The sequence below is a fragment of the Carettochelys insculpta genome, chromosome 1, assembly GCF_033958435.1.
Source record: "Carettochelys insculpta isolate YL-2023 chromosome 1, ASM3395843v1, whole genome shotgun sequence".
In the NCBI taxonomy this organism is placed as follows: domain Eukaryota; kingdom Metazoa; phylum Chordata; order Testudines; family Carettochelyidae; genus Carettochelys; species Carettochelys insculpta.
Genome location: NC_134137.1, coordinates 376,249,041 through 376,276,238, shown reverse-complemented (window position 1 = coordinate 376,276,238; position 27,198 = coordinate 376,249,041). Strand labels below are relative to the sequence as shown.

Sequence of the window (27,198 nt, the reverse complement as noted above, 5' to 3'; positions counted from 1 at the left end):
TCCCTGCTGGAATCGAATAAAAAGGCTGGTTAAAAAATCCTACTACGGACAAAATTTGCTCCTCCTTAACTCCCTACTCCCTGCGGCTGGCTGCAGGGAGGTGGCTGCAGTGACACCCCTTGCACACTGCACAATGAGTTATTGATCACATCAGAGCAGGAGACAGCAGCCAGATCCCAGAGGGAACACGAAATGGGTTTCATTGAATAGCAGATGATGTAGTGAAGGTCTGAAAAGCTGGCTCTTTGCACCCTCTACTGGCTCAGCAGTAGCACTTTGCCCATAGCAGTGTGGCTCTCAGAGAACACTAGCATGCTAAGATATACTGCTGCTGCTCTGCACAGTACCAAGTTATTGCTAAACACTGCACTGTTCTTTTTGGCTCCATTGCAAACGCAAAATTCCCTCCCAGCTTTTACAGACACATTGCACAACGGAACATCAGGAGAGTACTTAGCAACGCCCACCGGAGTTTTCTGTGCTAGCACGCTTGCAGCATGTGTATTGAACCAGAACGCGATCTGCCTGAGTCGGTCAGGTAGCAATTTGGAAATGGGGCCTGTTGTTTAGTATTGGAGCCCATTCCCAAAATCTCTATTGCTCTTCAGAGCCTGGATGAACGGTTGCTTTCCGAATGTTTGGAAAAAGCTTAGTGCATTGTGAGGACTTCATAAAATTAGACACCAATAAACTCTCGTTTTCCTCTTTTGAGTGCTTTGCAAACAAACCCCTACGTGACCAGTTACCACCCCCATTTTACATATGGGGAAACTGAGGCACGGAGCAGTGAATGACTTGCCCAAACCCACACAGAGCAGCAGCAATGCTGAGATGAGAGCTAAGCAGCTCCTGGCTCTCAGATCTGTGCTCAGATCGCTCCTTTCGTTGAAAATCTAGAGTTCTAATGGATTGAAGAAAGTGAGGTGACAATTGGGTGACCATCCGTCCCACCGGAGGTGAGACAGTTCCGTATTGGGGATGCCAGAAAGGCGTCCCTACTTATTTTTTTTTAAAAGGGGCTCATCGTCCTGTATTTGGGCCATCCCCTCGTTGACCTTCCCTGAACCTTGGGGAAGCCAGGGGAGTGAAGGTGGCTGCCGCGTCCCTGCCACTTCCCCAGGGTTCTGGGGGAGAGTCGGCGGCTGCTGCTTCCATGGGGCTCCCAGGGAGCGCTGGCAGCTGCGGCTTCTCCGAGGCTCCAGGAGAGGGTTGGTGGCTGCTGCTTTGCCAGGGCTCCACGGGAGGGCCAGCGGCTGCCACCTTCTTCCTGGCTCCCCAGGGCTTGGTGGAGCCAAGAGAAGCCACCCCTCCCCCCATGTCTCCCTGTCCCGTCTCTGAGACAAGGAGATATGGCTGCCCTAGATGTCAGTGCAACACGAGAAATAAGACTCATTCTCCCCTCTTGATTCCTTTCAAGCTACTCATATTTCACTCAGAGGAGACACAAACTACGGGTTCTCTTGGTCTCATTAAACCTCATCTAATTGATAGGGCACAGGGTCCTTCTGTGAAAATGCATAAACAGGACAGGCTTCTGGGGCTTAGCCTGCTTCTCGCTTCTAGGAGAGTATAAAGTCAGAGGACATTCAGGCTGGAGAATGAAGCCCAGAATGCACCAACGGAGGGCCCCCTTTGAACAGCAAAACGTATACATAGGACCCCAAGGGCAAGACCTGCCACATGCTGATCTTCCTTCAGTTTCCTCCTACATTCGCTTGATGCAGGGAGAAGCATTAGAAGCTTTCCAGAGGTCATTTCAGGAACAAATCTGCACCTGCACGACCAAGCCAGGGACATATTTTTCATGCAAGTCGACCTTCCTGAGCATTAGTCCTACCCTGCCTTTCAGCTGCTACGTGCAGCCAACCTCAGACTTTTGTTAGACCAGAGGGTTAGCATAGCTGCACTGAATCAACCAACCAACCAACCCACCCACCCACCCTTCCATCCCTTCCTGGTTTAGGTGCATTCAGCTTGGTCAGGGAGATCTGAGGGGCCAAAACATGGTAACAGAAACATATCTGCATCTTTTCTCTGCCCTTTCCTCAAAAGGAGCATTGACATTGTCTGGCACAGAGAACTGCTGTATCCTCTATCCCAGCAGGAGTATCATCTACACCAAAATACTTTCTCCTTCGACTTGCATGTTGTTGCTCCAACAATGCAAACCTGGAATCCTGTTAGTCTCTTGTTGCAGTTCCTAGTAGGACTATAAAGGTCTTACAAAAATAGTAATACCCAAATCTACCCCAGATCAGTTTGCCATACCCTTCCTGGTTAGCAGCTATTCCCCTTCAAAGGTATGTCCCCGGGTGACTTCTACCACTTTGCTTCATACACAGAACAGAGTCACTGCTACTGGAGACTGTGAACAGCAGTGTCCATGGCTCTATGCTGACACAGGGTAGCATCTTGTACCCCCATGTGGGGCCATAGAAAGAGGTGTAAAACTGCTGCCGCTCCAGGTCCTTTGCAGTTGTGAAGCTGAAGACTGCAGCAGAAGGGAAGGAGGGTGGGAGGTGGAATACTCCCAGGGACAAAACATCTCGAAGAACTCAAGTTACTGTGCAGGTAAATGACCTCTCTTACCAACATCTGTTCCTAAAGGGGCTCCACTGTAGGAGACGCCCAAGCAGTATCTGAATGTGGAGGTGAATATTGAGGCGATAAATCCGAGATAGTTTGGAGAACGGTATCACCAAAGGTAGTGTCAGCCCTTGAAACTGGTAAAATCATGTAGTGTTTGGCATACGTGTGAATGAAAGGCTGCCTTGCAGTCCCATTGTGGGATATGAGGTGTCCCAAGAGTCAGCTATGTAAGGTGGCCTACCCCTCTTTCCAGCATTTGGGAGATGAGCGGGACTTCTTCCTTTAGGAGGACTTTCTCTCTCGAACTACTTCTAAGGCTCTGGAAGCCACGGGAGCAACCTCAGAGACTGAGGTTGATGTATAGTGGGGGAGGAGGAAGCAGACCCTACTGCACCTAGGGAATGCTCTGCTAAAAGGAGCTTCAACCTAACCTCTCAGTCTTTATGAGACCTGCCTTTGAACCCTATGCAGAAGAGTCTGCTCTATGGACCACTTGAAAGATCTCTGCAGATCCACAATGTTATCCTCCAAAACAAGGAATTCTCAGAAGACATTGGCCATCCAAACACATTTCACAGAACCCAGACACCAAGTCAAACTGTCCCAGGACAAACATGCCAGATGCAGGAAGGGTTTTGACTCATCCAAGGCCACCAATTCAGTGATTGCTGTCACTTCTGATGGAACCTCCTTCCCCAATATAAGCCACTTATCACTGATGTGACTGAATTTTCCATATGCAGATTTATGGATGTGGGGGTGGACTTTCCAAATATTCCCCAATCCTTCTAAAGGGGATAGGTAAGATAAATAGATGTGTACTTAAAGAAAGAAAACACATCCCAAATAATTCAATATGGAGAAACTTAAGGGATACAAATATACCACAACAGCCATCACCCTTTACACTGTGAATGCCAGGGCAGAGGACCACTCTCCAATGCTGTAGGAATAAAACATGTGAGAACTGAAAACTAATCCAGTTGCCAAGTCCCAAATTCAGGGTTCTATATTTGCTCTGGGAGCAAAGATGTCATGAGCCCTTACCGCAAAGAGTGACACTTGTAGCTCTTTTGCAGTCTGATCCAATGAGTCCGGGTCTAGCTGTCAAGATCTCTGGGCTTCTAATCCCAGTTCTGAAATCGAGGCCTTATCTGAGGGCTTGTCTGCACTGCCACTTTACTGTGCTGTAACTTTGTTGCTCGGTGGCATGAACACACACCCAGCATAGCAAGTTACAGTACTGTAAAGCTAAGTCTGAGCTGTTAGCTACTCCCCCATGGAGGTGGTTTACCGACAGCACAGGCAGCGCTCTCCCCCAGTGCTGGTGACATGACTACGCTGCTGCAATTTAAAGGTCCAAGAGTAGACAAAGCCAAAATGGGAAAGTTGCCCTGGTATAACCTAAGGGGTCCATTTAAGATGCTCTATTTAAACTGATGCAAACTCTGTGTGGATGCTTATTGTGCTCGGAGTGTTTCTTGCAGTTTAGCTGAAGTAGATTTGGAACAGACTTAAAACAAACTGCACTAGTAGCACTGACACAGGGCTTTGCACCAGTTGCACTACCCTGGTTTAAAACCTGACTTAAGTAAAAGCGGTGCATTCTTCCTGTATAAATAAGAACTGGACTGGCCCTGTGCGAGGTCTCTCACCAAGTGAGTTATCCATCGCCTCCAATGCCCTCTTTATAAGACAGGGATTAGTTAGTCCTGTGTTGCAAGGAACAGTTCATAAGTGTAAATCACTCAGAAATTAAGTGCCGTGTAGGTGGCAAGTAGTATGATTATAATTCCAAACATTCTGTGGATCCTATCCCACCGTTACTGTCTCAACCACAGTACTGAGAGATCAGCCTTTAAAACTGCTACTCCATGGATCAGATGTTTTAGATCCTACCATGTTAGGCTGCCATCCTTCGACATTGACACAGCGATCAATACACCACCAGAAGTCATCTTCAGACTCTCCCTTCCATGCGAAGACAGGGAACCCTGACAAGAGACAGGAAGGACATTCAGTGCTTATGCAATCTATGAAAGTGTCACCTCAGTGGTCCACTAGCCTGGCAAAGGTGGAATGGTTGAGGTGTTGCACTGCTTCCCGTCCCCATGAGAGCAGCTCTATGGACAGGATCTGGGGGGTAGCATCCCTCACTCTAATGGGGATCTGATTCTTGCCACCTTTAGTTCTGGAGGTGCTGACTCAGTACCAAAGGCAGCAGACAGGAATGAGCCTTACTAGAGGGTGACTATCTTGAAAGGGCCATTCCAAAAATCATGACACTAGGAGTTCAGATCCTCCCGCTAGGTCTTTCACTGTTTTTCAAGACAGTCTTTCAAAGATTTAAAAGCAGTGCAAAGGACTGAAATGCGCTAAAAGTATGAGAGGATGTGTAGTTCAATCCCCAGCACTGCTCTAAAAATACTGACCTCGATTGCTAAACAAGCCATAATTCTGGCCAAGGCTGCGTTGGCTGAAGTCTGATTTAGTTTCATTCTTTACGCCTTGAATCCAAAAAATCTCGCACATTCTATTAAGTGACAGATTTATTAATGGCTAGTACTCACCTGCCATCCTGCAAGAACATAGCAGGGTGTGTAGTCCAGATTTCTAAGCAACTCTGAACAGTAAATGAACACATGCCACCTGGTCTCATAACTTACTAGCCTACACGTGTGTGAACATACAAGGCAGAAGGGAGATAAATAAAGAAACACTGTAAAGATTTCAAGCTTCAAAAGGTTTATCCTACCCTGAGGGGGAAGCTATTTGAAAAACAATATAAGACACTTGTGCAGTGCCCTCTTTTTAAAAGTATTGATAATAAAAACCTGACGGGAGTCTCTCTAAAGCACACTGAAAAGGCAAAATCCCGTACCACTCTCAGCCAGGGCAGCAGCCACTTCATTGAGAGTAGAATAGATGTTGCATGCAGCCCATCGGCACTGAGCACCCAAGGCACCAAGAGTCTCCATTAGTACCTGGATCAAAGAAGAAAAGAACAGACCAATGTTTCATCCAGCCCAATATCCCCTCCCCAGCCAGATGATTAAGAGGGAATGGACAGAGCAGGGCAATCACCACACAATCTACCTCATCATCCACTCCCAGCATCAGAAGGGAATGAAGGACGTTGCTTTCACGTGAATTACACTGAATTAGGAGGTCTCCGTGTCAATTTACTTCAACCTGAAGCCAAATATTAAGCCCCATATCCACTGTGAAACAAATTTCCGTGGGCTCGCTGTAGTTTCTTTAAACACCGAGGGCATGTCTACGCAGTGCATTAGCTGATGCTAGAGGAGTAAAAATTCCGGTGCTCAATACTATGTTGTGCTAACTGGCCCACCCAGACCCTTGCTGGCATGCACTAAAGCTCTCTAGTGTACACTAATGAACTTCAGTGCACACCAACAGGGGTCACAACTGGGCCAGTTATCGCACAACATGCCAGTGTGCCGGGAATTTAGTGTGGACTAGTGCTGTGAAGACAAGCCCTAACAGCGTGGTCAGTGCTGAATGAAACAAGGAGGAGCAGATGATGCAGCAGAGAGCCTATCACTTAAAATGAATGAATAAAAAAAATCTTGTGAGATAGCCAAGTCCCGAACCTAATCCCCAGCTCTAGTCATTAGAGTGCATTCCCAATCAGTGATGAGAAAACCCCAAAACCCGTGAGTCTTGAGTCACAGCACTTTAACCTGCCTTCACTGCTACATCGCACTTCCTTCTTGCCATATTCAAAACTCTGGGGTTTTTTTCTGAATCACCATTACTCACAGCAATGGCTAAAAGACACATGCTCTCCACTTGAAGTGCACAGTCTAAAAAGAGACAGAGGCAGACATACATCATAATTAAATAGACCTGTACAGAAGTTGGCAATGCTCCTCTTTAAAAGTGATTTTGCTGACACATTGGACTGACATTTCTGGATAATGTCAGAAGGGTACCACACCATCGGGGGCTCTTTCACCTGCTCATCTACTAATATACGCCATCACGTGCCAACAATGCTCCACTGCAATTTACACTGGCCAAACTGGACAATCTTTACATAAAAGAATAAATGGCCATAAGTCTGACATCAGGAACGGTAACATACACAAACCTGTAGGAGAACACTTCAGTCTCCCTGGACACTCAGTAACAGATTTAAAAGTAGCAGCCCTACAACAAAAAAAGTTCAAAAATAAACTCCAAAGAGACTTCAGAGCTGCAATTCATTTGCAAATTTGACTCCATCGACCAAGCATTGAAAAAAGCCTGGGAGTGCCTGGCCCATTACAAAACCAGTTTCTCTGCTCTTGATGTTCACACCTCCACATTAGCTACTAATAACGGGCCACATCTCCCCTCACTGAAGTGACTTGATTTCTCCTCTCTTGATATTCACAACTCCACATGAACTGCTGAAAATGGGCCACATCCTCTGTGACTGAACGGACTTTGTCAACTCTGACTTTGACTGAGAGACTCCCTCTTCAAACCCTCCTCTGAAACCTCCCACTCACACATCTGACGAAGCAGGTCTTTGCCCACGAAAGCTGATGCTCCAAAATTTCTGTTAGTCTATAAGGTGCCCCAGGACTTCTTGTTTTTGAAGATACAGACTAACTCAGCTTCCTCCCTGATATCAGAGGGGTAGCCATGTTAGTCTGTATCAACAAAAACAACAAGAAGTCCTGGGGCATTTTATAGACTAACAGATTTTTTGGACCACAAGCTTTCACAGGCAAAGACCTGCCTTGTCAGATGCATGCCCCCGAATGCTTATGCTCCACTAAACCTGTTAGTCTGTAAGGTGCCACAGGTTTTCTTGTTATCATCTCTGGATACTGAAATCCTCTCTGTCCCCAAGAGCACTGCAAGATTCCTTTATACTACCTGGCCTATGTGCTCCTGTCTCAGGAGGACTGAGAACGTTTCAGTCTTCGTGGCCTAGCCATCCTTTGGCCATCCAGCTCAGACTGCCAACAAGGGTACGAATAAGTGCCTACTGTGTTGGTGGTTTTTGAGCTGTGGACTGCCATTGTCTGGGAACTGGACTGAGACCCCCAGTCACTGAACAGCCAAACAGTAGCTAGCATTACAGTCATTACCATCCCAGGCCAGACTCAGACCTCAGAGTCACGAGCAGTATATCCTCTGAGCTATCCCCCAAGTCACCCAGTCTCTGGGAAAACCAGTGCTTTTTTTCTGCCAGTACTTGCCAGTACTGAGTACTGGCACCTCAGCAGCCCCAGCCATGGGATTGACTGGGGGCAGGGAGCCGGTTGAGTACCAGCACCTTTTTTTGCTTTTTGGTTACAAAAATGGCACTGGGGAAAACTATTTTTCTCCAAATATGGCAATATGTAAGGATGACTATTTCAGGGAGGCTATTTCCAAGGAGCACATGCTCTGTACACCAATGGAGTCACTCTGCAGTGGAATTTCAAGAGCTTTGTGCTGAAATGCGCCCTGCAAAGGGAAGAGAACGGAACAAATAAAACAGGGCCTTACGGCAGTCTGTGCAGTAATGTGCGTGCAGCCCACAATCTTGGCCCCAGCCAATGGCTTCTCTCCTTGAGCTCGCTTCCTCAAAGCCATAAGTGCAGGCATTTCTGGAAGGGAAGAAAAATCCATCAGTAAAAAGCGAGAGAGATTAAGCCCAAGGAAGCAGATGTCCAGCACTACCACCGGACCTCAGCTTAGCACTTAAGATCTACTGTAAGTGGAGCACCTGGGCGGCCACCCAGGAGAGATTCAGATGTCATCCAGCTGATCAACAGAGAGCCTACAGCCGCCAGCATGTGTCTCTATTGGTGGGGCACATCTGCACATGAGTGGGTGCACATAATACAATTTATTCTACCCATGGATGGAAAAAATTAGAGGGAACGCTGATCTAATGGAATAAATCTGTGCTGTATTGCCAACATCCAATCTCCAAAGGGCAGAAGTGAGGCCCTCAAACCACGCCATTGGCTTATGAATCTTAGGATTTTGTTAAAATTGATATGTTCTAGATTCTTTTCACTTGCCTTCTAGTGTTTAAGTCTTTAGGGTGCAGTCGAGTCATGTTTTCAAGCTTTCCTCTGCAACCAGAACAGCTAGAAACTGATTGCAGCCTCCCCAACAGAAGCTGAAATTTTCACATAATCACTTGTCTGCATGAGTTGGGGCTTGAAGAAAACCAAATATCACAAGACTCCTGGTAAAATCCAATAGTTGGCACTACTGCTATGGCTGTGTAAGAATGCCAGGCTTGTTGTTATGCCCTAAGCACACACTTAGCAAGCTGGGACTTGAATAAACCTGCACTATTTGTGACCACTGTAATCCTTGAGAAAAATCCAGTCATTGGATTTGATCCCTTTTCGCAACTTGCCTGAACTAATCAGGATTTTTACAACTTTGCCTGTTATTTGTGGATTGTCTGACAACCGTTTTCTGTTTGCATAATGGGTCTTTGAAAACTCAATATTTTCTCTATGATGGATCACTTCGATCACCGGGTATATTTTTTTTCTGGTTTCTGATATGCTAACCTAACTTCTATTAGATGGAACAATGCTCGAAGAAATCAGAGGGACACTTAAACCCAGGAAAAGGATGGGCCGCACTGTGAGGAAGTGCACAGAGAGGAGTTAAGGTAGCCTAAGACATTTTAGGACACAAATATTTCCCTGTTTTTTGTTTGCCATTTGAGCTGCTGCCTCCTACACGTGGTTGGAGGTATATCACCTAGCTCTATTGTAATATGGCAAACAGAAATTTCAGGTCACCTTCTTGAACCCTTAAATATAAAAAGTTGTAAGTAGAGCTGGTCTAAAAATGGGCTTATTCTCTCCTCTACACAGAAAATTTCAACAAATATGAAAAATCGGTTTTGTCAAAGTTTTCCACAGGAAAAAAATTAGACTTCGGTGTGGGGAAAAAAAAATAAAGTTTTGTTCAAAATCTTTGTAGACAGTAAGTCAATTGCAGATAAATCAATTCTAGCTATGCAATTGCCATAGCTAGAATTGTGTATCTACAATCAACTTGCCTGCCTAGTGTAGTCCAAGCATCAGTCAAAAATACAAGTTGCTGATGAAGAACAGTTTCAGGAGAGCCAACAGTCTCTGCTGGCCCCTGGACAAGATGGAGAAGTGGCTCCATGTGCCCAGAAGGGGTGTGGCCTCAAGTGGAAGGGAAGGGGTCAAGGCCTCGAAGCTGCATGGAGCGGCACTCTGGCAGTGATTTAAAGGGTCTGGAGCTCTGCCCACTGCCGCTGGGAGCACCAAGTCCCTTTGAATCACCAGCCCCAGGTGCAGGGGAGCCCTTTAGTCCCCACATCAGTGGGCTGAACAGTTTCAACAAGCCCTTGCTAAAAGCCCTATAAGATGGGAACACATGAGGTGCTCAGGACTGAACGCTGTACAGGTGAGAATTCCAGCTCTCGACATCAAACTCGAGGAGCCTTTTACCTTGTTCAGCGATTTCAATCTCTCGGCGCCCAAACTCTGCCTGCTTTATGTTTTTCACACAGAAATCGCTGCTGCCTTTGGAGTTCTTCTGCTGCTTGTCCCGGGGCGAGGTCTCATCATCAGAGCTATCGGTGTATGAGGCAGCTGGAGAATGAGAGAATGAGGACTCATCAGGCAGAACAAAAATATCCCCGGCCACACCAACAAGCAGAACAGAATTTGTGAGGAGGAAGTGATAATCTGCAATGAAAAGGGGGACACATGTCTGAGCTGCAGTGAATGACCTAATCATGTGAGGGTAAAAATACTTTGCAGTTATGCATCACTCACAGTCATGCTCTTAAATTCGTGTCCTTGCCGGTTTTGAGATGATCAGCTGAATTGCTCAGATGCATTTCTCCAGGGCAATACGCGTGTCTTCAAGTGCTTCTCCATATCTTTCATCAACTGAGCCCTCCCCTTTTGCTTCTACTGTCCACAACTTCAGGATCAGTCTTCACCCCGAACTGCCGTCTCCTTCCACAGTTCCTATATCTGACAACCTTTCTATCGCTACTTCAGCGACATCTTTTCCTCGACTGTGCCATTCATAACTACATTTCTCCTGACCTTGTCTGCTGCAACTCTCACGGACAATGGGTGGGTCTGTCCCACAAAAGCTCACCTAATGTATTATTTTGTTAGTCTTTGAACTACTACTTTACAGTGCTACTTTACTGCTTTTTTCTTATTGACAATGGTTGCTCTAAGTCCCATCAGACTGCCTATAAGCATGCCTATTATGCAGAGAGTTGTACCATAGGAACTGGATGGAAACCCAATCTTATTTTACATAAGTCACTAATTAGTCATGACTAGGCAGTTTTACTGCTAAACCACTCTGACAGTTTTTACATAGTGTCCCTGGACTCACTCCATTTCAGAGGCTTGGTCTGCACTGTGAAGTTAGGTTAACGCTGAGTTACCTGTGTGTACACACAAATTAACCTCCATCCAATGTAAGTACCCTATTACAGTGACATAGTGCGAGTGCAGAAGTTGCGTGACCTGCATCAACTCTAAGGCTGTGTCTGTACTACAGGGCTTTGTCAACAAAACTGGCATTTTGTCAACAAAACCAGGGGAGCATCCAGATTCCCAAGGCGCTTTATCGACAGTAAACTGACAGAACGCAGCACTCTTGTCGACAGCCTTATCCCGCTCTCCATGAGGAATAATGCCACTGGTGTGGACATTCCAGGGGGCCCTGTTGACAGACAGGGCTTCCAGGACATTGTCCAGCCCTGTCTGCTGTGCTTCCAGTTGGTTGTTTTGCCGGTAGAGCGGTCGGGTAGTCCAGCCGCTCTCTGTCAACAGAGTGAATAGCTCCTGAGACCCACTTGGAAGTTTGGCTGAGATCTGTCGATAAAAGTTTTGTTGGAAGTAATCTAGACATAGCCCGATCGTTCTCCAGTGGCAGTCCAATAATGCTGCATTTCCTGCATCCGTGACTGTTTTGGCCTCAATTGTGAACCGTGTCGCCCAGGGTCATGCAGACCAGAAACAAACCAAGAACCAAGAAATCACCATGAACCCTATCGTTGTGTAACTTCCTAGAGGTCTGTAACTACAGGACTGTATGTCCTATATTTGCTATGTTCATGAAAGCAGTGTAATGCTCTTTGACACTTTGCATTGAACCAAGCACTTCTGGTGAGTACCCAAGCAACCAAGCATGCACACACGAGCAACAGATTATCATCTGTGGATGTACATCAGTGTAGCCTGCTTTGACCTAAGTCTGTGGTGTAGACAGGGGAATGTGTTGTTTGGAAGATTAATCCTTGTTAATGGGATTTAAGACTGGAACAACAGGCAGGAGGGTGGTTTGATGTACAAGGGGGGAGGTCCCATATGGGTTTTCAAGAGCCATGATGGTCAAAAGAGCAAGCATTTAAAAATGACAGTGTATCTCTGCTCTCTGTGTCACAAGCTCAGATGCCCATTTTATGGACATGAACAAGTGATTGCTTTATTTACCTCTGCACAGCATTGTTTTGCCTTCCACATCAACAGAACTGTCAGCCCATTGGCAGGCCTTGGTGTAAGTGTGGTAAGATGCAGAAAGTCCCAGCCAGATTTTCAGATGCCAAGGGAATTTGTGATGCTAACAGATATTAAAAACACCTTTTGTCTTACGCATGATCCAGTGCTACTGAAAGAGAATCTCTGCATCACTACAGAATCCACTGGCAAAATTGCCAAGGACCAAAAGAGTAAGCAAGAAGCATTTCTTCCTTCTATTTAATTATACATATAAAACACCTGGTGACAGATGTGTCACGCATTTCTTCTTTGCATTGTTTATACATTTTCTCTACTTGTTTTCCATTTTCCCTTCCTCCCCCAATTCCATTTTTCTGTTTTGCTTTCAAGTGATTTTCCTCCTCTTAAGTTGTTGGTTCAACTATTTCAGTGCCGATCTCCCCTCTAGAGATGCATCTCAGACCAGCTTTTTTACGATGCATAGAGCAAGGATCACAGACTGGAGTGCTCCTCAGGCTATATGGGTTTATGTCTCAGGGATGATGGGACAATGAGTCTTGTTAAAGATATGGAGTTAGAATTGATTGCTGATCCATCCTGTCACTCCCAAATTTGGGAGAAGGCAAGAATAAAATACCAAGAAATGCTCAATGCTGACAAACGCTGGACACTCGGGAGGCTGCTGCCTGATGTTCGGTTTTGATACATGGTTTCTTGGGACGAAGAGACAGGGGAAAAAAAATAGTTATTTATATCTTGTAAGTGGTGTTCTTCGAGATGGTGTGTACATGTGCACTCGTGCCCAGGTGCAGGAAGATCTTTGCACAAGCGGGTAGCCGTCAGGTCAGTGAGGTGCTCCCGAGAGTGATGCTCGTGGCTTCCAATATAGGCTTCCCCCAGTTCCTTTTTGCCATCTCCTCCGACAGAGGGGAAGGAGGGCGGGGATTGGAAAGGACACGAACGCCACGTCTCATAGAACAGGTACGAGAGGTAAATAACCATTTTTACTTCTTCAAATGATTGTTCGTGTACTTTCCATGTCAGGCGAATAACGAGCTGAGGTTGGGCAGTGAGGTCAGCATTCTGGACCAACAGGATCGCCGCTGTACCAACAGCAGTAGCATCTCTTGCCTGCCAAGTGATTGCACAGTGGGCCGCAAAGGTCTGAATAGGGTGACCATCCGTCCCGCATTGGGCAGGATGGTCCTGTATCTGGGAAGCCAAAATGACATCCCGACTTTTTTTAATTGGGACAAATTGTCCCGTATTGGGTTGTCCCGCCCCAGCCTCAGGGAAGCACGGGCAGCTGCCACTTCCCTAGGGCTCAGGGAGCGCTGGCATCTGCAGCTCCCCCAGGTCTCCCAGGGAGCCTGGCAGCTGCAGCTTCCCTGGGGCTCCAGGGGATCACTGGTGACTGCAGCTTCCCGGGAGTGCCGGCGGCTGCCGCCTCCTTCCCGGCCCTCCCGTTTTTGGGACAGGGAGATATGGTCACACTAGGTACGAAGAGACGATCACGTAGCTGCTCTACAAATGTCCTGTATGGGAACATGCGCCAAGAAGGGTGCTGAGGAAGCTTGGGCCCTTGTGCACTGAGCCTTAACAGAAGGTGTAGGAATCCTACCAGCTTGCAGCGTTCCTTAATATATGACGTAATCTACGAAGAGGTTCTCTGCAAGCAGACAAGCCGTCCTTTCCTCTTGTCAGCAAAGGCCACAAACAGTTGCTGCAACTGCCTGAAAGGCCTACTTTTCTCTATGTAGAAGGCTACAGCCCTGCGTACATCCAACGCACACAAGCTCTGCTCACTGGCATCAGCATGTGGCATAGGGTAGAAGACTGATAGAGATATGTACTGATTGACACGGAAAGAGGAGACCACCTGTGGCAGAAATGCCGCATGGGGTCTCAGTCTAATCTTGTCCTTATAAAAGACTATGCAGGGCAGAGCCACCGGGAGAACCCTAAGCTCAGACACATGTCTGGTTGAAGTGATCGTCACTAAGAATACCACCTTGTATGAAAGATATAGGAGGGAACAGGAGGCCAAACGCTCAGAAGGGGGACCCATAAGTTTGGCTAGTTCTAGGTTAAGGTTCCATAAAGGTAGCGGTTGTCTCACTGGAGGGTGTAGCCTTTCTAAGCCCTTGTGAAATCTGCAGCCCATAGGGTTAGCGAACACTGAGCAGCCCCTTGCTTCTGGGTGAAAGGCTGAGACAGCTGCTAAGTGTACCCTACTGGGTGCAAGTAACAACCACTGATGGCTCAGGTGCCAGACAGACAAACACAGTAGCCATTGAAGCCTCTGCAGGAGATACACCTCTGATTTGCCCACACAGTGAGATGTTTCCACCAGGACATGTAACTCGCCCTAAAGTGGACTTTGCCTCCTTGATGAGCAGCTTCAGACTGGCCAAGGTCTGTCTTCTGAACAAGAGGCGTTCCTGAAGCTGGGCCTCTGAGCCGCTCGTCATCCAGGTATGGGAAGAGTTGGATATGGTGTCTGCAGAGGAAAGAAGCTACCACTGCCATGGACTTAACAAAAACCCTCAGGGTTGCTGAGACCAAATGAAAGGAGCATAAACTGGTTGTGCATGCTATTTACCGTGAGCCTGAGAAATTTCCTGTTTGGAGGGTAAATGGCTATGTGAAAACAGGAGTCCTGTAAGTTGAGGGAGACAAACCAGTCTGCTGGATCTAAGGAAGGGATTATGAGAGCCATGGAAGTCATAAGGAACTTGAACCTTTTAACAAACTTGTTCAGCTCTCACAGATCCAAAACAGGCCTGAGCCCATCCTTGGATTTTGTGATTAGGAAACAATTGGAATAAAACTTTTGTGGAGAAAGTGAATATTGAAAAGTTATTTACTTGTTCCCATAATATAAGAACTAGAGGACACCAAAGGAAACTAATGGGTAGTAGGTTCAAAACTAATAAAAGAAAATTTTTCTTCACACAGCGCACAGTCAACCTGTGGAACTCCTTACCGGAGGAGGCTGTGAAGGCCAGGACTCTAACAGAGTTTAAAAAAGAGCTTGATAAATTTTTGGAGGTTAGGTCCATAAATGGCTATTAGCCAAGGGTGAAGTATGGTGCCCTAGCCTTTAGTCAAAGGCTGGAGACAGATGGCAGGAGACAAATTGCTTGATCATTGTCTTCAGTTCACCTCTGGGGCACCTGGCACTGGCCACTGTCAGCAGATGGGATACTGGGCTCGATGGACCCTTGGTCTGACCCAGTATGGCCGTTCTTATGTTCTTACGTTATGTAAAACCCGTTAAATCCTGAGGAAGCTCCTCTATCACCCCCAAAGCTAGGAGTAACTGCTCCTACTGCATAAGAAGATGCTCGTGAGAAGGGTACCTGAAGAAGGATGGGGGAGAATAGGAGGGTGGATATTAGCTGAACTGGATAGTGTATCTCCATTCTACTGTAAGTAGGACCCAATGGCCAGATGTTATTCATGACCACACATGGTAAAAAGGGGACTGCTGAAATGATAATGTGGGGCAGGAAGGATTCAATTGTGTAACTGGTGTGTCATCCTTGGCCACACCTTCAATAGGCCTGGTGAGGGCCTGAAGAAGGCTTTTGCTGGCCACAGCCCTGACCAGGTTGCTGGGAGCACCTACACTGATTCCTGCTCCTACACCTTTGGGGATTTCTAGGCTGCTACTCATATAGGCGGGGAGGAAGGCAGGCCATGAAATGCCTGCACTGGGTGGCAGGAGGGCATAAGCCAGGCATGTCCAATCCGTGGCCCTGGACAGCTAGTAATGCGGCCCCACAAGATTGTAAACTTTTAACATTATTATGTGATTTATATACATTAACTATATTATATAATTTATATGCGGCCCAAGACAATTCCTCTTCACTCAATGCGGCCCAGGCAAGCCAAAAGGTTGGACACCCATGGCGTAAGCCCAAAGATCTTGATGTCTTTGAGGCTGTTAAGCCTTCTGTCTGTCTTCTCTGAAAATAGAGAAGGGCCTTCAAAGGGAAGGTCCTATATGGAAATACCCTCTCGTTGCACTTAGCTGCGGGGGGCGCTGAAGCTGGGGTTTGCCATACAGTCTTGGCATTAGCAGCTATTGTCTTAATCAAGGTCAGCGCTACACAGGCAGACGTGGCCAATGAAAGAATATCGACCATCAAATCGGTCTTGCCCACCACCTCCTCAGCTTGCACCCCCCTAACCCCGAGCCACTCTACACAGGAGCTGCTGGAGCAACTTGTTGTCCTCCAGGGCAGCAGAGGTGACCACACCAGCCACCACCTTCTCTGGCGACAAGAAGAAATTGCTCCCAGGTAAGGATGGTCTGTACCTTCCGCCCTGAGGGATCTCTAGGGCCAAATCCCTGTAGCTGAGGTGTTGGTGCTGTTAAGCATGATGGAGAGGCATGAGCAGTCTGAGAGGTCGGTGATGGAGCAAGGGGAAGTGCACGGCACCAAAGTGTCAGAAGTCAGTGCCCAAGTTGTCAGTGATGGTGCCGAAGGCATTGGCATTGGCACTGACAGTCCAGCTGCTGGTGCTGGTATCAGTGCCCCCGAAGATGAAGACGGAGCTGCTACTGGGCTGGTGGTACAAATGAGGTCAATGCGACCAACCCGACAGCTGCATGCTAGGGCAAAAATCTTCCAGCAACTGAGCACGCATACGCTCACACACTTGAAGTGGAATGCACATGGAACTTGAAGAAGAAAGGTGACACCACCTTTCCCCTCTTCTCATACTCAGAGGACTAACTGGGACGTCTCTGGTGTGAAAGATGCTGAAGCTCAGAAACACCTGGTGCCTAAGAGATTCTCCAGTACTGAAGAACAAATCACCTCCCTCAGCGATACAGGTCACGACAAGTCAGTATGGAAATAAGGGCTGGTGCTAATAATAGAGCCGCTTCCCCACAGACCCCCAAGCAGGTAGATAGTATTCTGAGCCCAGTTCCATGTTTGGCATCTAAGAGATTGATTGTGGATAACCCAGCTGGATCCTCCCATCAAGGACAAATTTCTATGACAACTCAGTAGAAGTCTTCCCAAATCTCATCCCAATCAAAACACAGGATTTGGCTGGCAGCAAGGATGAAAATCTGCAACCTCTCAGAGTGACTTTGCTGTCATCTTAGGCGAAGTCCGAAACCTGTGCCAAGAGCTCGCTGTTTCCAAAGACTCACCCCGAATTCTTTTTGGCTCCAACCTCAATGACGATTGCCTAAATAACAGATCTGACTCATCTGAGGAGACCCTTGACATCATCTTATCTTTATGGAATGAGTTCCCTTCTGGGATACCAGGCTCCGTCAGCCCCTCAGCCCTAGGATCAAGCATCAAAGAAACGTTCAGGGGCCAGAGACCAAGTGGATGTCACCCCCCTACACATTCCATTCCAAAGACAAAGCAGATAGAATTTGGAACAGTAGAACTTTACCACCTCATCTGCTTATTCACAGCTAATACGGAGTTCTCTGCTGGTGAGAATGTCTTGAAGGATATGCCTACACTGCAATAAAAGACCTGCAGCAAAGCCATGGTTGGCCTGCACCTACGAGGCTTGGGCCTAAAAAACTGAAGTATACTAGCTCAGACTTGGATTGGAACCCAGGCTCTGAGACTCCATGAACAGGATGGGTCTCAGAACCTGGGCTCTAGCCCAAGCCCAATGGTCTACCTTGTAGTTTATGTCCAGTGAGGGTAGGTTTACATTTGCTGAGAGACGGCCACTGTGGCAATCGATCCCCAGGGGGTCAGTTTAGTGGGTCTAATAGAAACCCGTTAATTGTGTTTTCATTGACTCTGGTACACCACTGGAACGAGAAGTGTAAGGGGAGTTGACAAGTTTCTCCTGTCGATCTTCCCAGTGGAGACCCCCACGGGAACTCAACCTAAGATATATCAACTTCAGCTATGCTATTCACATAGCTGGTGTTGCGTACCTCAGGTTGACATTGCCCCACAGAGCAGACCTGCCCTCAGCCAGAGTCAACTGATCCAGGCTCTGAGGCTCTGTGCCATAGGTTTTTTATTGCAATGTAGACATACCTGATATCGACTTCTCCAGAACCTGAACCATACTCTTTGCCCTGCTCCCTGGTGGAAATCGCTACAGTTTCCTTCTAGAGAATTTTAAATCCTTTCAAAATCACTTGACAAGAATTGTAAGCACAATGGACTTAGCACCATCCAATCCAAGGAAAAAAAATGCAAAAATTGTTTGATATCTTAGAACCAAATTAACTTGCACTGCTTATTAATGACAGTGTCATTGGGCTGGCCAAGGATCTATAGATGTTCTCAGTTTCAATCATTCCAACTTCTTATATGATGGATAAACTCTATCACAGGGGTCAGCAACCTTTCCGAGGCAGAGTGCCGAAATTTGACCTTTTGATTTCTATGTACGATCTGAGTGCCAGTGATACTTTTAAAGTCACTAGTAGTCCTACTTACAGCAGCTCCTACCTCACAAACCAATGAAAATTGGTTTGCATGCCACTCTTGGTACATGTGCTGGGGATTGCTGACCCCAGGTCTATCAAGTACCCTCACAGGGAATGAATGCATCTTCTGGCATCTAACATCATCTTCTCACGTTGTTTGGTGCTAATGAGAAAACACGCTTAAGGACAGTGTACAAGTCAGTCCCAAATGACAAGGTGCCAGATAGACAGAAGTACTCAGATGCAAGGCTTACTCCTTAGTCCCTTTACAAATAAGCATCACAAATTATCAAACATTACTAGAGAGATGATATATGGGTTGTGCCTCCTTCCAGAAAAGCAGCAAGAAGCAGCTCCAGACATTTAAACAAAGGAGAGATCAGTGGCTAAGCACTCTCTCAAGGCCACACATGATGCCTCTGATAAACCTAACTGTTTTATTACTACTTCCAAAGCCACCAGAAGGGAAGCAGGGAGAAAGGGTACCAGTCCCCACAGACAAATAACCCTGCAAGAATGAGACCTTAGACAAAGTGACAGATTCAGTGTTCACTCTGAAGACTCTAAGAATATACAAACCCTACTTTAGAAGGAAGGGTCCCATTAGATACCACAAATAAGATCTGTTGACTTCTCCAGACTGTCGAGGAAATCCCACCTATGGTCTTCTTCACTTTTGGCAAACACAGATCTCAGTCTTTGTCAGAAGCATGCATCTTCATGCTGCATTTCGGGCCCCTCTTCAAACACCCAGTAGAAGTTTTGAAAGTATACGTGAGAGCCTCAGACCAGTCAAGATGGATGTAATGGACATCAACCCGGTCACCCTTCACTTCAGAGACCACCTGCTTCCTGTTTTAGAAAGCATGGAACAAAATTACCACAGACAAGTGGGTGATGGAAAACTTTTGAAGCGATTATGCCATACAACTGCACCCCTTAGTTCCAAGCTAGTCACTTTTTCTATCCCTCTTCAGAGACCATTCTCACAAAAATTCTCAGAAATGAGATCTCTGCTTTGTTAGAGACTACTGCAATGGACAAACTCCCAATCAGTACTGGTGGACAGCTGCGATTCCTGTTCTTTTCTTATTCCAAATAGAACTGGGGGGTTCCCTTCTAACGTGGATTTGAGGGCTTACTCAAGTTTAAGTTCTGGACTATGATGAAAGTTTCCATGAACTTCCTCTTTCAATTTACAAGATTGGTTTATAGCTGTCAGTTCAGCCACGTGCTTCTATATATCCATCTGACCATCACACAGGAAGCATTAGTGTTTCTGCTGCCATAAGATTTGCTGTCCACATGGAGTTTGGCTTTTGGGCATATGTACTGCTCAGCTGGTATCTACTGTGGCAAATGGCGGACATTACTGGGGTGGGTCCCGTGCTTCCCCGTGGTAAGGTGAGTCTGGGTGCTGCCCCTTGCCCCTATTCTTGGGTGTTGTGCATTCTGCTCATGCCCTGATGGGAGAAAGAGGGGAATGGGGAAGGAGTCTGGATATGAGCCTCAGCTCTTCTCAATCCCTGCAGGTGTCTTGCCCTCTTCCTCCCTAAGGAGGGTTACCCTTGGTCCTTGATGCTAGGAGAGGGTGTCCCCCTTCCTCCAGTTCTCTGCTCTTTCAAACATCAGTAACCCTCCAAACTAGCGTCCTCTCTCCTTCGTCACTCTATCCAGTCTGTCTGAAACAGGGAATTTTATTAGGGTCCTGAGAGGGCCTTAACTGGCTACATGTTTCAGTTAAGCCTTCCCTAGTCTATAGGGCACCATACCTTAATCAGCCTAGAGCAGGACTCTGCTACCTGAGGCTCTGGAGCTGCATGGGGCTCTTTAAGGTCCTCTTTGTAGTTCGCAATGCTATAGTTGCAAAGTTTTTAAAAAAAAAAAACAAAACAAAAAAAACCTCCTGATTATTTTTGATAAACAGGGAATGTCTGAAAGCCCAACAATGAGCCCAACTCAGAAGCAACACTACCTGCAAATGCAACGAAGGGTCCTGTGGCACCTTATAGACTAACAGAAAAGTTTAGAGCATAGGGTTGCTCTAAACTTTTCTGTTAGTCTATAAGGTGCCACAGGACCCTTCGTTGCTCTACAGATCCAGACTAACACGGCTACCCCTCTGATACCTGCAAATGGTATGTGATCTTGAAATGTTGGATAACTCCACTTTTAATACATGCAGTGCATTATGGGATATGATTCTGTATGTGTGTTTCGACTGTGTGTTTCGACTGTGCTCCTAATAAAGTCTTGATTTTGGAAAGGAAAAGGAAGCTTGCAGCATTCCTGCCGTGAAGGGCAACACGCATTTTACAAAAGAAAACTCAAATTAAATGTGAAGTAAAATTGGCATCATTAAAGTGGGTTCAGGAGTGAAAGTCAGGAAAACAGCGATAAACACACACACATGTAAAGTGTGAGGAAATAGACTATGTAAAAAGTTTGTGGCCGTCCTGCAGTAAACATATATCACGTTACAAATCAGTGTGTGCGTGCTCTGTTCTTAAAACAAGGGTTACAAAAAGTACAGTTATTTATTAAGGACCATCTCGTATTCACGTGCATCAGGGCTCTTGAATTATTGAGGGTTTTGTTTTGTTTTGTTTTTTTAAAACCAAATTGGGGAAAAAATGGCTCTTCTTGCTAATATGGTTGCTGACCCCTAGCCTAGAGTTTTTGTCTCGCATCTACCACTCACCTACTACTCTGTGGCCTTTCTGTATCACGCTACCAAGTGCCCTGCAGTAGGCTGTACACAGAAACCCAGTTAAGAAGTCAGTGTGATTGTGTTTTTCTGTGCCTAGACAGTCGATAAAGATAGAAACTGAAAGTTGAGGTCCATGTTCTACATGGCCACTATTCTGAGCTTACCGGGCTGAGGAGGAGCTTAGCAGACATGGGGGTTTACTACTCTTATACAGCCCCTCATGAAGTATTCCATGTCTCAGAGAATGTGCATGGTCCCTCGACTCAGCAGTTAGAACTCTGCAGAGGGACGCAAGCTTCAGTGGCATACTTGTTTACATCCCAGGCGTGGGGATTTATTACTCAAACTACTTGAAAGAATTCAAGTTATAGCAATGCAAATTCCTCTTTCCAGAGCTCCCATAGCCTTTCATTAGCAGGGAAATGTCAGGGAATCTCAACCAAGCAGTTAAAAACCTCCCTTCTGTACTGCTGGCATGCATACAGTCCTTTACGCAGTACCCAGTGTGCTGATAGTTGATTCTTCTAGCCTCTTGCAGGCACTTTAGAAATCCCCCAATGCTGGTCTTGTCCATGTGCCAGGCTCCCCAAGACCTGCTTGGACCTAATCGCCTTACTAAGAATTACACATTACTGAAATTTCTCTGCAGATGGTCTGTCCCCTCCAAGGGTGTGAAAGGCAAGTCTGACCTTGCACATAATACCTTGACTGAAAAACACTTTTGAGGAGGTGAAGAACTGGAAGCCTATCTTTTAATAAAGAAAGCAAGTTATACAATGCCAAACATTGGGCTCAAGAACTGCTGAAGGATTCAGTAATAATGTAGGATTATTTTCCTGAAAACATAATTTGTGCAAAGTGTTTTAAAAATATCTTGATGTTACTCATTGGGCAAAATGTTCTTTTTGTAACCAAACCGTAAAAGCACAGCTAGTAACCAGATTCTCCTACATATTGTTTTATTTACTGTTAACAGTCACAGAAAAAGTTAGGCTATATGTGAGCCTCGCTTCCCTGCGGCACTCAAACACTATGGAAGTAAGATCTCCCCAGTGCACGTTATTTCAGAAAGATAGTAGAACTCTCCTGGACCCGTCTCCTACATACGCTTCCTGAGGTACCTGGAAATTATTTTAGCTAAAACTTTAAAATTAAGGTCAGAGCCCCATTCAGCAATTGACAAATTTAGATCCGAACTACATTGCAGGAAGCAAAAGAAAGTGATGTGATGTCAAAGTAATGGCTATTGCCAGGCAGCGTTTTCCAAAACAAAGGCAAAGAAAAGGAGAAACAGCTGCAGACTAGAAATGGTCCCAACTGGCCAGAACCGGAAATGGAGCTGAACTTTTCCAAAATTCAAGGAGGCTCAGATTTAGTGTTTGGGTCCAGGCAAAGAAAAAAGGGGGGATACCTCCTCCGATAAGCTATGACTCCCCTAGAACTTCCCAAAGATGCCTATTACAGCCTAATACAAAACGTACCTTGTTCCTTTCCTACCTGACCACACTACAGTTATAAAACGGCCTGAGAAAGAAATCAGCCTCTTTTAATTAAATATATTAACCTAATCTTATTTCAATAACCAATTAATGTGTGCAGTGTGCACAGCAACACCACCTACCACTAAAAGTCTTCAAAGCACTGGATAAATATTAACTAACTAATCCTCATAACACCATTGTAAGGTAGGTAAAGATTATCCTGAATTTATAGAAGGAAGAAAACAGACAGGGAGAGATTAAATGATTTGCCCAAGGCCAAGCCACTTAGTCACACAGCAAGGACTGCATGTGGTAATCTTGTGTCTGCCAGTGACAAACGCCAGGTCGTACAGGTGCAAATAGCTGCCATTCCCCAGTCGCGGTTTCAGGCAGCTGGGCAGACTGGCCATGAAACCATACTGTGAGCATTTTGGCGCATCTACAGGGCACACAAGATGACCACCACAAATATAAGTATAGCTGCAACACTTGCCAGAAGTATTTATGCTTTATTCAGGGAAGCATCCTCAAATTGCATAGAGCAGGACATGGGGAGAGAGAAAGAGGCAAATAATCTGCTCTTCAGAAGAGGAGTCCTTTTTGTCAGGAGCTGGTTAGCACATGCAAGAAAGCAGCAGACTAGAAGCAGGGAAATTCTCCCAAGCCTTCAGTTTAGTGGTAGAATTTTTAATGAGGTTTTCTCATGAGACACCTCATAGAACATCAGTGACCTATACTACTGGGAATCTTTGAAGGGGTTTAAGGTAGTTAGGCACTCCCCTCACTGTTGGCAGCCTAACACCACAGGTCCCTTTGGAAAACTCAACCATAGCTAAGGAACAATCATTTGATTAACTCGGTCACAAGAGAGGTCTTTGCCACTTTAAAAAAAGCAGACAGAACAATCACCTTCTGCAATTAGCAATAGCATCGTGACCTCAAGTTGACAGTGATGTTTCCTTGTCGGTTTACGTGAAATGAATTTGGAGCAGTGCTCCCTGTAAGCTGAGTGCTTGGGCAGCCACATAGGAGAGAGAGTCAGGCTCTGCCCAGGTGATTAGCAGGGTGCCCACAGCCATCCACCGTGGGCAGAGTGTGTTTCTATTGCAGGTGCACATCAGCACATTCCTTGGTGCACATAATATTTATTCTGCCCAGGGATGGAAAACATTAGAGGGAACATTGTTTTGCAGGGTTTCATCCAGCCCCATTCCGAGAAGGGCCGGAGTTCACATCACAAGAACAGCATAACTGCCTCCCATTCTGCGCAGAGCTACCAGAACTCAATGCATCTGTCAGCTAGAATCTCCTTTTGGCTGTAGAATTCATCTCTTCAGTCAAGGATGAGGCAAATTTATGGGAATCAACACTACCCGCAAATGCAACTGTCCTGGGAACAGACGGCTTCCGACTCCGAGTCTGTCAACCCCACACTTTGCATTACACAAAAATGCACTCTCTTATGAATACATGTTAAACTGCTGACGCTGTAGTGGAAGAGCTTAAGTGCACGAAAGTTCACAGAAAAATCACTTAGAGTTCTTTCCGTTATGGATCTGGAGCACCCACAAGTTGAAGAAATATTACACTAATTCAACTAATACAAATCTTTAAAAAAATGGCAATCAGAGCAAATACTCCTTAGAATTCTGATCAGCTCTCAAAGCATCTTGTAGAGACTGTGCAATGGTATATTAGCTCAGAGGTTTGTATGGGAGAAATTCTAGCTGTTAGTGACAACTTAAAGCTTGTTTTAGGATGCAGGATAGAGTTAGATGTAAGGCTTTGTTGAGACATACTTATCTATAGAAAACAAGAAATCCCGTGACTAATGAAAAGAAGGGAGTCATAATAAAGTGGAAGGCCAGAGCTGATGAGGTTAATTCAGTCAGGGAGGACATGGCCCACTTTCAGCGGCTTATGTCAAAGTGTGAACATCAAAGAGAGGAGATACTGCTTTTGTAGTTGGCCAGCCATTCCCAGTCCCTGTTCAATAACTGACTGATGGTGTCAAATTTGCAATGAATTTGTAGCTCTGCAGTTCCCCTTTGGAGTCTGTTTTTTAAGTTTTTTTGTTGCAGGATGGCTACTTTCAAATCTGTTACTGAGTGCCCAGGGAGACTGAAGACTTCTCCTTCAGGTTTTTGTATGTTACCATTCCCGATATCTGATTTATGTCCATTTATTCTTTGACATAGAGACCGTACAACTAGACCCTCCTCTGGAATTTCCACTCATGCAGCTGATGAATTGGGTCTTTGCCCATGAAAGCTTCTGCTCGAAAATATCAGTTAGTCTATAAGGTACCACAGGACTTGTTGTTTTTGCAGATACAGACTTACACAGCTACCCCTCTGATATCTGTAGAGCTGGTCTGGTGAAAATTAAGTCTGGGCTAATATTTCTATGGGAAGGATACAGCATGCATTGGTCTTCTGCACCTCTGAGGAGCTCACTATGAGTAAACATAGCCTCTGTGGGAGAAATATAATCACCCCCCCAGCTGGAGGGTGAGTGTTCACACAGTGCAAGGGCAAAGCAGTGGATCATATCATTAAGGAACATGGCAGCCCAGCACAAATAACGTGGGTGAAAATCCTACTACACCTGAATGAGCTAGCCATTGCTTCCTTGGGGGCAGAGACAGTTCCCTTGGTATTTGCCTGTGCTGAGTGTGGCATGGAAGAGACCACACACAGTTGTCTGGGCCTACCTTCTGCAACAACAGAGTCCAAGAACTAGAAAAAAACAGTCTCCAGTCATTAAAGATCAAGACTACTTGTTACTAGGCTCCTCCCAAATGACAAGGAGAACTCTTCATCTATTATTTAGAGAGCATGAAACAGAACCCGTACCCCCAAAACCTGGTAATCTCATTCAGGGACGGTGACAATGGTTTAGGTATGAGACACTGGAAGGACACTGCCAGGGAGATTTAGCACAAGTGGCTTCTCAGAGGAGTGGGGTTTCAGGAGGGACGGCAGGGAAAGGACATTTAGAACACACAACAGAGGATGTTCCAAACGCAGGGGAAGCAAGACAGGCCATAAAGCCAACAGGCAGAGGAGAAGATAAAGGGAAAGCAGTTATCCTACAGTAAATGTGCTCTTTTCAAGATGCTGAAGTCTGTGTGGATCCCACCATGTGCATACATCTCATGTGTGTAAGACCAGAGTTTTTGCATAACAGCCTGTCAAGGGCATTTGCCTGGTACCACTTAGTGTTTCTGTACATGGCATAAGGTGTGGGCCAGCTGTGACTCTGCCTCTATTCCCTCACAATTCAAAACTGGTATTGCTGAGCACTGCGAATTAACTGGACAGCTGGCCTTACAACCACCACCACATCTTAAGGAACCAGTTATTATAGGATAACAATTCTGTGAGTGCATCAGTGCAGATTCCACTCTAGGTGACTGGCAAGCAGTATCCTCCCTGGATAGCGGGAATGAATACTCCCAGCCGCATTAGTCAAAAGATGGATTAAACCACTGCCCTCCTCATCTCAGCACCAGACCTGGCTATTGTGACACAATTATAATGTGCAACAAAGGTCAGTGGGTTGCTCCTTGGACATGCTTTGCAGATCTCAGCTACTGGCATGTTTCTAAAGTAGTCTGCTGCCTCTGTGCCCTGATGGAAGGAAAACGATCTGAGAGCCGGCAGATACCCACCGTGTGACCCACTCATATCGTTGTGATGAGCTGTCTTGGTCTTCTGATGAGTGGGATACAGCCACAAATGGTAGAGGAGACAGGTAATGAAAATAGAGCACAGTTCTTGAAATATCCAGAAAGCGTGGCTAATTCTCCCTGAGCATTGAGAATTGTTTCAGAGGACTGGCAACTTAAATGATGGATGCAAGGAAAATTCTCAGACCATTTTTATATGGGAACTGAGGGTGTGGTCTCAACACAAAACTTTGTCCCTATAGCAGATTACATGAGGAGACTCAGCTGTAAGGGCTTAGGCTCACTGACCCTCTTGTCTCAGGTGACAATGACCAGAAAAAACTGGCTTAAAAGCAATGCAACAGGAGTTTGAAAAAGAGGCTCCACATGATTCAAGAGGCCAGTGATGAGATCGCATATGGGAACTGGATCTCTGACATTTGAGTAAGTAAACAGGAAGCCTTCAAGCAATTTAAATACCACTGGATGTAAGAAAACTAAACACAACTGTTTTTATACGTGACACATTGATTGTATTGCAAAGTGGACTTGGAGAGAACTAAATGTTAATCCTGCATGTTTTAAGTGTGACATATATTTCAGGATCCTTAGTATCAGGACCTCTTCTCCTAGGTCCTGATGGCACTGGATTTCCTGAGAAAAAGCCTTTCCTATTTGAAAGAGCTCTTCCAAGCAGACAACTAAATGCTAGGTAAGAGAATTTCATAAAGCTGTCATGAACAGCCCTTATCAGTACTGCTCAATGAGAGACATCCAAGCAGTCAGGTGCCACAACTGCATCCATTTGTTGCCCATGATTCTGAGCT

The 27,198-nt window shown here is 45.9% G+C and overlaps 1 protein-coding gene across 3 annotated transcripts in view; it reads right to left on the bottom strand.

Annotated features, from left to right (window-relative positions):
• The window catches only part of AHCYL2 (adenosylhomocysteinase like 2), a 183,925-nt gene that overhangs the window by 20,181 nt on the left and 136,546 nt on the right, over window positions 1-27,198 (bottom strand). For all 3 annotated transcript variants that reach the window (XM_074975817.1, XM_074975826.1, XM_074975835.1), the window contains exons 3-6: window positions 10,047-10,190; window positions 8,098-8,198; window positions 5,471-5,573; window positions 4,489-4,583 (exon numbers count right to left, since the gene is read on the bottom strand). In XM_074975817.1, the coding sequence (XP_074831918.1) occupies window positions 4,489-4,583; window positions 5,471-5,573; window positions 8,098-8,198; window positions 10,047-10,190 (443 nt within the window). The remainder of the gene's footprint in view (window positions 1-4,488; window positions 4,584-5,470; window positions 5,574-8,097; window positions 8,199-10,046; window positions 10,191-27,198) is intronic.